This window comes from Lagopus muta, chromosome 11, assembly GCF_023343835.1.
Source record: "Lagopus muta isolate bLagMut1 chromosome 11, bLagMut1 primary, whole genome shotgun sequence".
Classification (NCBI taxonomy): domain Eukaryota; kingdom Metazoa; phylum Chordata; class Aves; order Galliformes; family Phasianidae; genus Lagopus; species Lagopus muta.
Genome location: NC_064443.1, coordinates 11,327,143 through 11,340,074, shown reverse-complemented (window position 1 = coordinate 11,340,074; position 12,932 = coordinate 11,327,143). Strand labels below are relative to the sequence as shown.

Here is a 12,932-nt window from a genome sequence, read left to right as displayed (position 1 = left end):
TACCTAGGCAAAATATCTGCTGTATAATGGGAACACACGCACTGAAAGTAGACAGGAAAAAAAATAAAGCAAGCAAAACCCCCCCCAAAAAACAAACACAAAGAAAAAGGAAAACACCTCCTAATATACGGTGCCCACTGAGTGAAGGAGCTAGGCTTAATCCACCCAAAGAAAAGTACCACCTAAGAAAAGTCTTCCTACATTCAAACTGAGGGCACAAGAAAATGCAGGCTCTTTGCAGCAGCACACGGTGGGAAGATGAGATAACATACAGATGTATATGCAGACTAGATAAAAGGCAAAAGTTCTTCAGCACGAGAACTGGATGACCGGATCCAAAGGACATGCAATCTCCATCCTTGGAAGTGTTAAAGACAAGACGGGGTAAAACACAGGGCTGCATGGTCTGACCTCAAAGCCAGCCCTGTCTGGGTGAGAACAGGCTAGAGAGCCTCTGAAGTTTCTCCCAGTCCTGATGAGACAAGCTGCTTACGGGTTTGGCATGCAGGCTCTAACACATCTTCATCTTACCGCTACTACTTGTGAAGACCGCCTTGTGTTCACCCCAGTACTGCTGTTACTGTTAGAGACACTTGAAGCAGCAGCGGCACTCAGTGTTGAGCTCGCATCCTCAGTTTCAGGAGTTTCTGTTTTTATTTCCTCCAGCTCAGGAGTCTCAGAATTGACGCTGACTTCAGCATCAGTGCTGTTCCGGTCTGATGGCTGCTCTCGTCTCCTCTTTCTCTTTTCCAAGTTCTCAAACATGTGCATGATGGCTTCTACCTTCCTATCTTCCCGGGACTACAACACAAAAAAGTAAATTGAAGTTAGCACTGCAAATCATGCACACAGGAGAATGCAAGATCAGATAAGGGATGCAGAGCAGCTGAGAGAACAACTGCTGAACAGCAGTGAACCAAGAACAAGATAGGGAAAAGATGAGGCTTTATTTTCTTTTTTCCTTCAAGCATTCATGTTTTTTAACACAGCAAATTTCCCAGAATACTGACAGAGTAATTATGCATTCCTAGAGTAATAAGAACTAGATTTTGTTCTTAAATAGGATCACTTAAATACTACTGAGTTACATTTATAAAATAGCCAAAAGGAAACACGATTTAAGAACTAAGAACTGGGAGAAAGAACGGAGTGAAAAGATGACCTGGAAACAAATGGATCTGCTTGCTAATGAAAAACATTAGAAGCAAACATAAGCCAGAGGCAACAGAAGTAAGAGAATCAGTAATTTTCAGCAAGCACAAAACTACCCCACAAATTGTCAGGAGATCATCCAGCTCAAAATAAAAGCTTATGTCCAAGCAGCTTACACAGCGAGTAAGAAAAACAGAACATAAAAGAGCAGAGAGGCAAGGAGATATTTATTAGGTAAACAAACAACAGGAAATCTTATCACCTAGCTGTGTCAGAAATAATTGTGAATTCCATATGCAAAAGACCCAGTACAATAATGCTGCAGAGCCTGGCAGACAAGCCAAGTGAATTTCAAGAAGAATCAGGTGAGATCAGGTGCCTTCTAGGAACTGCCATGGGGGAGGAAGTGTCTTAAAGTACACAGCACTACTAACACACATCAAGCCTGCCACTGTGCTGTTACGTTTCAAAAATATTGAGTTCACAAAAATAAATTTTTAAGATTGAGAAAATTGCAGATACAGGTATTTAACTGGTGCCAAGCATAGAAAACTGAATCTCATTACAGGAGATTAACTGGCAAAACACGCACAGGAATAGGGCTTACAAGCTCACGGGAAACTAACACCTCACTTGGATACATTTCTTGAACTATACTGTCTCAGAAAGATATCAGTTTCCTTGCAATAAAAATAGAATCTTCCCCCTAAGCTTATGGCCAGTCTGACGGGAGACTGCTTTTATTCAAACTCGAGCAGAAACTAACTGCTTTATCTTGCCCCTTCTAGAAAACCCACGGGATAACCCAAGGATCTGCAATTTACTGTACCATCTTAACGATTAAAGCACTCTCGGGAAATTTCCACACGGAAGATTGATCTCTCTGATTAGAGAAAAGCATGGTGAATCATAGAATCACAAGGTTGGAAACGACCTACAAGATCATCCAGTCCAACAGTCTTCTCATTTCCACTGCCACCACAAGCACTAAACCACATCACGCAGCTCCTCATCCAGACGCCTCTTGAACACTGCCAGGGACGGCAACTGCACCACCTCCCTGGGCAGCCATTCCAGTGCCTGACCACTCTGAGAGAAGTTTTTCCTCATGTCCAACCTAAACCTCCTCTGATACAACTTGTAGCCATGACGCCGTGTCCTGCTCATTGCCTGGGAGAAGAGGCCAGACCCTTTTGCACCACAGACTCCCTTCAGAAGGTTATAGAGTGCAATGAGGTCTCCCCTGAGCCTCCTCTTCTCCACACTGAACAATCCCAGCTCCCTCAGCCGCTCCTCATAAGACTTGTGCTCCACACCCCTCACCATTTCGTTGCCCTTCTCTGGACACGCTCCAGGGCCTCAATGTCTTTCTTGTAGTGAGGGGCCCAAAACTGAACACAGCCCTCGAGGTGCGGCCTCACCAGTGCTGAGTACAGGGGATGCTCACCTCCCTGTTCCTGCTGGCCACACCATTTCTAATGCAGGCCAGGATGCTGTTGGCCCTCTTGGCCACCTGGGCACACTGTGGGCTCATGTTCAGCCAAGCACCAACCAACACCCCCAGGTCCCTTTCCTCTTCACACTCATCCAGCCACTCGTCCCCAGGCCCATAGTGCTGCATGGGTTTGTTGTGGCCAAAGTGCAGGACCCAACACTTGGCCTTGTTGAACCTCATCCCATTCACCTAGGCCCAGCGATCCAGCTTATACAGATCCCTCTGAAGGGCCTCCCTACCCTCAGGCAGATCGACACCACCTCCCAACTTGGTGTCATCTGCAAACCTACCAAGGGTGCACTCAATCCCCTCATCTAGGTCATCAAAGAAGATATTAAACAGGATGGGCCCCAGTACCGACCCCTGGGGGACAGGGTATTTAGTGAACAAAGAAAACAAGAAACTCCTAACTCTGACACATTTGTTGCCTGGAAGAAGGATGGAAGTCCCTTTTCTTCACTGACTTTTTTAAACCAACAAATAAAAATAACAATGTAAGAAAGTTGAGAAGAGACTTAGAACCAAAAGCACTAAGAAAAATTTTGATCAAGATAGTAATATGGGTGCACAAAAAGATTCCCCACTTAACAATATAGCAACTTTTGCTGATTTGTGCCAGAAATACTGTTGGTAGCCTATCCCTCTTGAAAAGGTTTGCCACTTTATCCTATCCCCTTCCCTCATGGCAACTTATCTGCACAACTGTTTGTCAACTCATGCATGGAGCAGATGCAGGTTAACAGACCTAACTCATCAAAAAGGGTCAAGGTTCTGGCTCATCATATGGCTCCATAAATTCTTGGGCTGGCAAAATGAGAGGCACTGCAAGAACATAAAAAGGGTGCAATTACCTTTTTTGAACCTAGCACTGTCTTTTTAGTGGTACGAGTTTGACAATAAAATAGCCCTGAAACTAACAGTCAAACCTTTCAACCAGGAAATAAAGCTGTCTCTACCTTCGAAACTGCAGTGCCCTAATATAAATCCTACTGTGTGGAGTCAACTGATGACCACCAGCAGCTGGAATTTGTGTTGAAACAAATGAAATAACCAACAGGACCTGTTGGTCACTACATGAAGCCAGTCCTTATCATTCCTCTGAACGATAAACAGAAAGGTACTTGCCCGTCTGCTGTGGACCAAGGTTCCTTGTTCATCTACAGACTCCTCTTTCTCCTCTTCTTGTTTCTCTTCCTTATCTGCAACCTAAAAGAGAAGTCAAGACTTAGCACAGCAAACAAAATCTGGCAGCATTTTAAAGTTTTCAAGATTCTCATAGAAATCTAAGGTTTAAGAAAGGCCTCAGGCAGTTTCTGTTCTGAAGACACAGTACTGTCCCCAATGAGATTCCACTCCACCAATAAAAACATTCAGAACAAAGGTATTTGACAAAGTGTCAGGAGTTCTACCTCATTGTCACTGACTGCCACAGGTCCCTCTGGAACTTCTTCTGTTTGCTGACTGATGTTCTCATCCAATACAACGCTCTGCTGTTCCATTTCTAGTTCCTTTCGACGGGCTTTTCGTCGGCGTGTTTCTGCCCCAATCAGTGTGCCTAAAACAGGTGGAGGTAGGTGTTCTGCAGCATTTGGGCTACGTTTCTGCACAGGGCAATTCCGGTTCCCCTTGTGACACGCACAGTCCACTTTATAGTTGCTGCTCCAAAACACAAACATAATTCGTGTCACTCTTCATTTCTCAACCCTTGCACAGAGACATTCAATGCATCTCCTACTAAACATCTCACCACGTGCCAAAGCAAGGACAGCAGGCTACCTTATGGCCTCTACTGTAGAATATGCCAGCAGAACTGGACAGAATAGCCGGAAAATGCAATTCAGTAGAAAACGGAGCAAAATGTAGAATGCGAGGAAAGGGCTGGAGGAAGGATGTCCAGTCCAGGAGGGCAGTGGAGAGCTCCTGGGCGAGGTGAAGGACTCACCAGATGTTGTACTCATAGTCAAAGGCGATGGTAACCTCTGTGTCCTTGGCAATGGTGGCAACAGCATAGATACACAGGTGGATCATCCCATCAGCAATCACATGACGAACCTTGTTAAACAAAGCAGAGAGAAACTAACATCTCTACAAGTTGCACTTCTTATTTCCGAGAGGGAAGACTCCTTCACAGTAAAGTAGCTCTCAAATATTACACGAATAATTATCCAAAAATTGCTAAAGGGAAAAGCCTGTTTCACTGCTCTGTCTCATCCTATGCTTTTCCACTCACACCTGCTTATCCTATCATTCTCCAGCCAGATGAGAGCTTTAACAGAAACATTTCCCTTCAAGAAAATACTCACTTTCCCAACCTTCTGCTGATCTCTTATTTCAAATATAAACCATCAAATGAGCAAGAGATGCAGAGAATTCACCCTGTTTACTGCATTCTAAGTTTGAATATTCGTAAAAAGTCAATGCATCAGAGTTATGTAAAATTTATCTGCAATTTTGGTGATGGTGAAGAGAATTTACCTCTGCATTTGGAGTGCAGGAGCGCCTGATGAACCTGGCATCGTTACCAAAGGTGCGGGCATCAACACACATTTCAACGCCATTGAACTTGGAGTAGAACAGCACAAATGGGTATGGCCTGGAGAAGTAACAGAATGTCTCAATCCCCAAATACTCAATTCCCACGGCAGTTAAAACAGGAAGCAGTGTTTCAATCAGTACTACTGCTCTGGAGGCCTATGTATTTCCATGAGCAAGATGGAACAGATTTACTTCAGTGGGTTCATAAGCAGAGCATCAAGCTGAGGCTATATATTTGATTTCACATTTCTGTGGATGGCACAGATGGCAAGGGCCCTGCAAGTCTGCATTAGCCTTCTCTGTGCCATGATGCTCTCAAACTGTTCACTTTGTAGTACTCTTACTTTTTGAAGAAATGCCCATTGACCTCGAATTGCTGTCGTAACATAACCTTCCCTCGATACTCAATTATAAGGGTATCTAGTGCCAAGTCTCTTGCTGCCCTCAGGATCTTCCGGTGCTTCTGAACCCGAGTCACCCGTCCCAGCTGCAGCTGTAACAAAACAGAGTGAAATACAAGTGCTTAAACCGAAGGCCTGCAATTCATGGAGAGCACAGTGCTTACTGAGAAAAGAAAAATTAATCTGGCAGAAAAGTCAAAAACTGCACATACATCCAGTCAATATATTGTTTATCCTGTTATTCTGTAACAGTTTAGTGATAACCAATGACCTTGATAATATTTATCAAAAACAAAATATTTCTTTCCTTCAACAGATTCACAAATCTATCAGATGGAGGGTTTTAGTCTTGCAGCTAGGAGGCATAACCAGACCTGTCAGATGCTGCTAATAGGGAACTGCTCTGCAATTATGGCCACTTTCACAGACAGAATAACTCAAATCTTCCCTAAATTGTGGGTTGTCACACATTCAGAGGAAAAACAGAAGCTTTTCCTTCTGCAGAGGATGGTAATTCTAGCTAACAAGCCAAAGACTTAAGCTGTCAATTTCCATCTCAATCCAGAATCTTCTTCATCTTCCTGATCAACCAGTGCTGAGGATTTTATCACGCTTTTTTTGTTGTTGCTGTTGAAACGTGAAGAAACACATTTTTAAGCAGGTGCTGACAGTTTAGTGAATCTCCTTCATGTTCAAGTCTATTTTCTATTACAATGAATTTTCACAACATGTCTTGACAGTATGAAAGCACAGCGGTCTTTAAGCACAAACATCCAAAACCGACATGTTTTATGGCATAACAGGAGGATACTATAAACACTAGGACATAGAAAAGATTTATTTTATTAAAAAAAAAAAGCAAAACCCGAAAACTTTCCTTGCTTAGCATCTCTCTGCACATAACATTTGGGAAATTCTGCAGAATTATGTGAAGATGGCTGGCTGCCTCACCACAAAAGAACTGTGTGCGCTCCTTCCTAAGTGTGTAATGCATTGTTCATAAGGACTGCTTCTTGATACTTCTCCAGGCTGAACTGAGACATAAGTGTTCTTGCTTCAGCAATAGTAACATCCATCTATCTAAATTAGAAGTAAACCACATGAAGCCGTTGAAGGAAAGCTCCCAACTTCTCCTGATGAAGCTCGTTAGAAACAGCTACCGTGCAGTCTGCTCATCTGAATAAAAAGCATTAGCTTAAGAAAGGGCTCAATCTGAAGAACAGGAGAATGATGACATCTAACCTCAGGAAAACAAAAGTTTACGCCCTAAGGCAGCACTCAGCACTGGGAAGCAAATGAAGCCCTCCATACTGACCATGTTGAGAGCTCTGAATCACAGACTTTTCTCTCTCTCTTTTTTTTTAAGCCATCTTACCATGTGTTTTGAATAAATCTCTTTGGGGAGAAGGAGGCTTTCATTGTTTTAATATGACATTACACTACAAATCTTGGATCAGCCAATCAAATATTAATATATCTATTAGTCGACTTCTCTCACTCAGGTCTCCAGGATAAAAATAGCTTTATAAAAATATTCATTTGAAATCTATGCAGATGGGAATAATGGCCTTGCTATTCCAGATCTTGTAGAGATGTATCCAGTGCTATGTTTATCATGCCCACAGGGCACAACTCTTGCACACATTTTCATACCAATATATCTGCAGACAATTGGAAAAACCTGAATGTATGTATTAGAGAGACTATGAAAAGCCTTGCAGTGTCACATCCTGAATCCTGCCTAGAGTGCACAGACCATTTCCCAATTCCAGAGAAACCCTTTAAACTGGCATAGAAGAAATATTTTAGGAGCAAGAAGTCACACTGCTAGCCCCGATTTCCGATCAGCAACCCCATAACATGAGTCAAGTCTAAGATAAGATGCCTTCCTTTCCTGAGAACAGTAGTATTCTGTGGTCACATTCACTTATGTTCTGTTACAGTCAGCTCCTTATCTAAACAGGCTCTGTATGGAGGAGGAATAGACCAGCTGAGCTCCTGTGTTTCCTTCCAACCTTAATTATTCCACAGTTCTATAGCTTTTTCTTTGTATCTTTCAGAAATGTGAATTACTATCTGGTGGCCTTCATTCCCACCTTTGGTCCATGACTGCTTTGCATTACTCTTCACCTCATTTTTGAAAAAACAGCTTGTGGAACACCAGTAGGATGAAGTGAGGTGGTGGAAGGAAAAGAAAACCCATGGAGGAGAGAGTATCAGTGCATCTGTAAAGCTTCAATTATCGCAGTTTGGTACAACAGGAATGATCTCAGCATTTCTGTAAGATCCTGGCTCAGCTTGTTTTTCATTCCCTGAATTTAGAAATATGAAGAGGATTAGCTGCCATGCTTTCATGTGTGAAAAGAACAAATGATTTTACGTACGTCATAGGCCAGGGATTGCTGACTGGTAATCAGACAGAACCCTTCCGATATTTTTGCACAGCAACATCTGCATAATACTCGGTGGCTTTATTTTATAAAGGCTCTTCACTTTAGCATGTGAAATCAATCAGGGGTTTGAGCTCAAGTCAGCAATTATCAGAGGCAACAAAGGGCAAATAATGACCCTGGGTTTGCTCTGGCAATAGAAGGCAGAAAAGCGCTTCATTGCTTTCAAATTGTCAGGCATCTGGCCATCTAGTTGTTTTTATTCCTGGTACCAAGCAGCCTCAGGTTTTCAGAAGCTTTCCTTTGCATCATTTGGATGGTTGAGAACTGGCTTATTCACACCATCCCAATGATCAAATCTCATATCCCAGGTGAAACTTCTTAGCCCACCTCTTCCTACTCATCCTAGTTTGGAGGAGCTTTTAGGTCACCATTTCCCTCCCCTCCCCCCTCCCCCCCGTTTTTTCCCCTCTTGGAAGAATACACAGACTACACTCTCATCACTGTTTACCCAAGCTAATCAACTGTAAGAGCACACAGGACATATATGACATTTTATTTTTATTCCTTTCTACATGCTTGAGAGTCTTCATGGCCAAGTAGAGCAGTATTTGCATATTTTTACCCATTTTGAAGTACCTATTTTCTCATCATCCAGAAAAGCTATTTTCCTGTCCAGTAATGATATTCAGTGAAATGGCAGGTGATGCAAACTGAGAAACCTTCTCAGTTTACCTAACGGAGATGAGACAAATAAGTTGATAAAAGACATAAAGCACAGGATGAGAGACCTCATATTCCTGGCTGGTCACTCCACACCAGTGCCAGCTAGCATCCTCACAACACTTTGCAGCCATCTGCTAAGCAGGGAAAACAAGGACAGAAGGGCTGACAAGTGGCAGCCCAGGACAGCCTTCCTCAGTATCCAAGAGATACCACAGATATCAATTCACTTTGCACTTTGCCAGCATTTGGAATGAAAGCTACCTACTTGCAGCTTGTTTAGAGTAACCGCAGCTCACTATGAAGATTTGCAACTTAATCTTTTTGTCTCTTTGTGACAGATTCCACTGGAACCTTCTGATTTGGAATGCAGGTCACTTTTCCCTGTGGGAAAACCTACAACTGTACAGGGGAAAGAAATTGCAAGAAAGCATGGCAAGAACAAGCACTCTTACGTACGGTGCTCTTTTATAACCATCTGTCCTGCTACACACTGTGAAGGTGACAGAAAGAAAACAGCATATGCTTTACTATTTATTTCAGGTCTTCTCCTAAAATTAATGTGAATGAGTTAGAAAACTACATGTAAGACTCCAAGAAAAGCAGAACATTTCCCTGCCTGTATTTTTTCACAGTTGTTTCACTTACAAAGGCCACTCACACAGTCATACAGAAAGGTTATTCCCTCCTCCTCCTATGTTTTATTACTGTAGATCTAGAGGCAAGAATGGAAGGAAGGAGTCTAAAGTCCCTGTGTTGCACTCTCTCTTACTGGCAATATCTGTGCTCTGCCTGGTGTGCTTCACCTACCTGGAAGCAGAGGAAAAGTTGGGAGGGAACACACGGACTTCACAGAGAGGTGAGTCACCTGATATAAATAAGAATGATTCAAGCACAAACATATACCTGACATTCAGGTTTCTGACTGTGCTCCCCTTCTAAAGGAGAGGTGCCCCACATCTGTTTTTCAGTTCCACCTATCTTCAATTTCTCCAAACACAGAAAGCCAACAACACCTGAACTGAGTGGGAATGCTCCTCTCCACTCAACAACTCATGGACCAGATGAAACATCAGCTCAGAACAGTGAGGGAGTAAACAGACACAACACAAACATCCTTTCACCGTTTCTCCTTGTCTACATGCATTCCACAAAGCTGGCAAGACACTAACCAGAGCATACCTCAGAAGGGACAGAATTAGGTACAGACAGTTCCCTAAAATCAACTGTAATCACGCCGTATTTAAAAGTTATCAGAGTCCAAGTAATCATTCAAAAAGACTGAAGTCACGTTGAAAGGCTTCTTTAAAATAGTTTCACACACAGTATGAATCAGAAAAAAACCACCATGAAATCTCAGCTAGAAAGCAGGAAGCTTCCTATTTCCAGGAAGCGAGAGATCTGGTTCCGCCTGATTCGGTCGTTTGGTCACCAGAAGTACTTAGACTAAAATACCATGAATCCTACTGCAGAGCTGTACAGAAGAGCCCAACTTCATAATGCTGAATACAAGTGTTCTCAAACCTACACTCAAAGAAGGTGCCATGTCCCGCCTGTGACCAGCTACATTCCTGCTCCCCCAGCACCCACACCCAGAGGATCTCACCCACCCCACTTCTTCTGTCACATTAGTTCTTACCTGCATCTGGGACCCAATAACGGTGTTATTGCAGGCCAACTCTGTTTTGTTGATTGTGTCTAGCATAGCGGTTTTGCCCACGTATTCTTTATTAGAGTTCAGATGACGCTCCAGCAGGTTTTGCACGTCAGCGCTGTACTGGTTAGTAAAGGCTTCTTCATACTGATCTGTCCAGAGTCGTATTCGATTCTCCCACCCTTCAGCTGTGTTTTCATCCAAGGCGTGTGCTTCAGAAGGCGAATTCTGCACCAAAGAGCAACGGGTGAACGACTAGCAAACAATGGGACAAGCCTACCCACAGTGCTCTGAGCTACCAATAGACTACAAAAAGGCACAGACACTCCAACTTAAGAAAGCATTGGTTATGATGACACCTTTTTCAGAATCTCCATTCTTCAAAAATATTGTTCAACAGTGCACTCAGGAATCTATAAAGAACTGTGTGTCAGACTAAGGCCTCTTGAGAATGGGTATTTGGCACTGTTACACACAAGAAAATTAAGCCAGCATTTGGCCAGAATTCTTTTTAAGTCACTTTGGAAAAAATAATTATGCAGATTAAAAAAGCTAAGGAACAGAACACACAAATGCAAGTAAATCTCATGCAAGCTTTTCTTATAGTCAACCCACTCACAGCCACCATAATGCAAAATGATGCTGATCGTATCTCAATCTTTGCATTGACTGATCCCAAAATACTTCCAAAAAACCTTCTGGCTAAATTGTCACCAAGGTTTCAAGAAACTGAATGTACTGCACAAGATAATACCCGAAAGGTTAAAGCTGCAAGTCCTAAGCAGTGTAAGGAAGAAAAGGCAAAATCAGGTTTTATATCATCTAAGGGAGATGATAAGGGAGGAGATGAAAAGAAGCTGGCAGAAAAAAAATTGAGCTTCATTCTTTACTTGACAATAATTGAAATAATCAACGAATAATATTCCAGAGGTAAAAAACTTAATTGGCTTTTAGGACCAAGATGTATGACATACTGAAGTATCAGTAACCAGAACCACTGAAAAATGATAATTTTCATCATACATACTAACAGCACAAAAATTGCACATCTTTTTACCCTCTCCAGGCACTCGAGTGCTATGGAGACAAGTATGCACCTAGACAGACACCACAGAATCCCCCCATTTCCTCCGAGTCAACTGCTGGGAGTCAGCCCCAGTTACAGTATTGGGGTCAGATGGAATCTGAGGGACTTCAAGGTAACTTCTGTGTATGCAGGGATAGTTCTAAGCACAAGTTCCCTTTCTGTACCTTTTTTTTTTTTTTTGGTCAAGTAAGCTTTATATCGTATAACCAAACCTATTAGTATTGCCAAAAAAAGAGATAAATACACCATTCCATCCACCCCAAGTAAGAGGATGTGGAGAGAAAAAAGGGACACCAACACTTAACTTGATGCAATCAAATGATAAGTGACCTCACAAGAGAGCAGCCACAACCAGTTCTGCATCTTAGACACCTCACTCTAAGGTGTCATGAATCAGTCTTATCTCTTGGAACAGGATGATACTAACTTACAGAAGTGATGAGCCATCTGGAGCAAAAGCAAGGTTCAAGGGGTGATTCATGGGATACCCTTTTGAGCAGGCCTGCTTGTAGTGCATGGAAAGGCTTGGGATTATTTTGACATAGATACCACAGTCCAAAATTCCCCAGACAAACAATGAGAGGCACAAAATTAGAGGGTAAAAAAACCAACCAAACAACAACAACAAGAGTGTTATCACAGATGCTTCTCAGTTCCACTCACCTTCATTCTCAATGACTTTCGTGAGCCCTCTCGAAAAGCCTGCCCCCGGAACGAGGAGAGAGAAGAGAAGAAAGAAGTATTTTATAACCTTTCCTCAGAATTAGTGCTTCAGAATGGCAGATTTTACACAACAGATCAACTCTTAACAACAGATGGCAAGAAATACAGAAAGACCTACAGAAGAAGCAATGGACATTCATAAGGAGATTCTGCAATGCAAATCCAGCGGAAGTCTTGTCAGCCAAGACTTCTGATCTGAAAAGTCCTGCTTCATGCTTAGTATAAAATCTCAGGATCAAAAGCCATACTGTCCTGATTGAATCCATTTGCTCTGACAGAAGAAAGGGCCAACAGAATCAAACCAGTTCACAACAAACTCAAACACTTCACATGACTCCTGCTCCCATTCTTTTATTTAATCAGTGCCTACCAGAACAATTTCGAGGCAACCCTAACCTTGAGGAAAATCAGGTAACACCAGTAGATGATCAGAGAGAACACATATTTCCATTCCAATTTTTTCAGTCACCAAACCCTCACAGATGTCAGTAAAGTCAAACCTCAGTAAATCTTCGTTGCTACCTACATAGTTCTCCACACACTCGCCATCTCTGTCTCTGAAGAACAGTGCCAAGAAGCACTGCAGCCCAGTGTAACGTAATCTGCTAAAAAAGGCCACATTCACTTCATTTTTCATTCCATTCATAGACTGCTTTTTTGGCATAAGACAGACTCCAAGAGCTATTTCCCCAGATCCTAATAGAGCAGAAGGGAAAATATGAGAGTTCATATCTCTGAACATGAATGGACAGTGTTGGGAAATGAGGGTGGA

The 12,932-nt window shown here is 42.5% G+C and overlaps 1 protein-coding gene across 3 annotated transcripts in view; it reads right to left on the bottom strand.

Annotated features, from left to right (window-relative positions):
- SETD5 (SET domain containing 5) overlaps nt 1-12,932 on the bottom strand; it is a 61,517-nt gene that overhangs the window by 20,983 nt on the left and 27,602 nt on the right. For all 3 annotated transcript variants that reach the window (XM_048957081.1, XM_048957082.1, XM_048957083.1), the window contains 8 exons: nt 12,101-12,139; nt 10,336-10,578; nt 5,527-5,675; nt 5,123-5,240; nt 4,590-4,699; nt 4,057-4,303; nt 3,773-3,853; nt 532-801 (listed from right to left, as the gene is read on the bottom strand). In XM_048957081.1, coding sequence (XP_048813038.1) covers nt 532-801; nt 3,773-3,853; nt 4,057-4,303; nt 4,590-4,699; nt 5,123-5,240; nt 5,527-5,675; nt 10,336-10,578; nt 12,101-12,139 — 1,257 coding nt within the window. The remainder of the gene's footprint in view (nt 1-531; nt 802-3,772; nt 3,854-4,056; nt 4,304-4,589; nt 4,700-5,122; nt 5,241-5,526; nt 5,676-10,335; nt 10,579-12,100; nt 12,140-12,932) is intronic.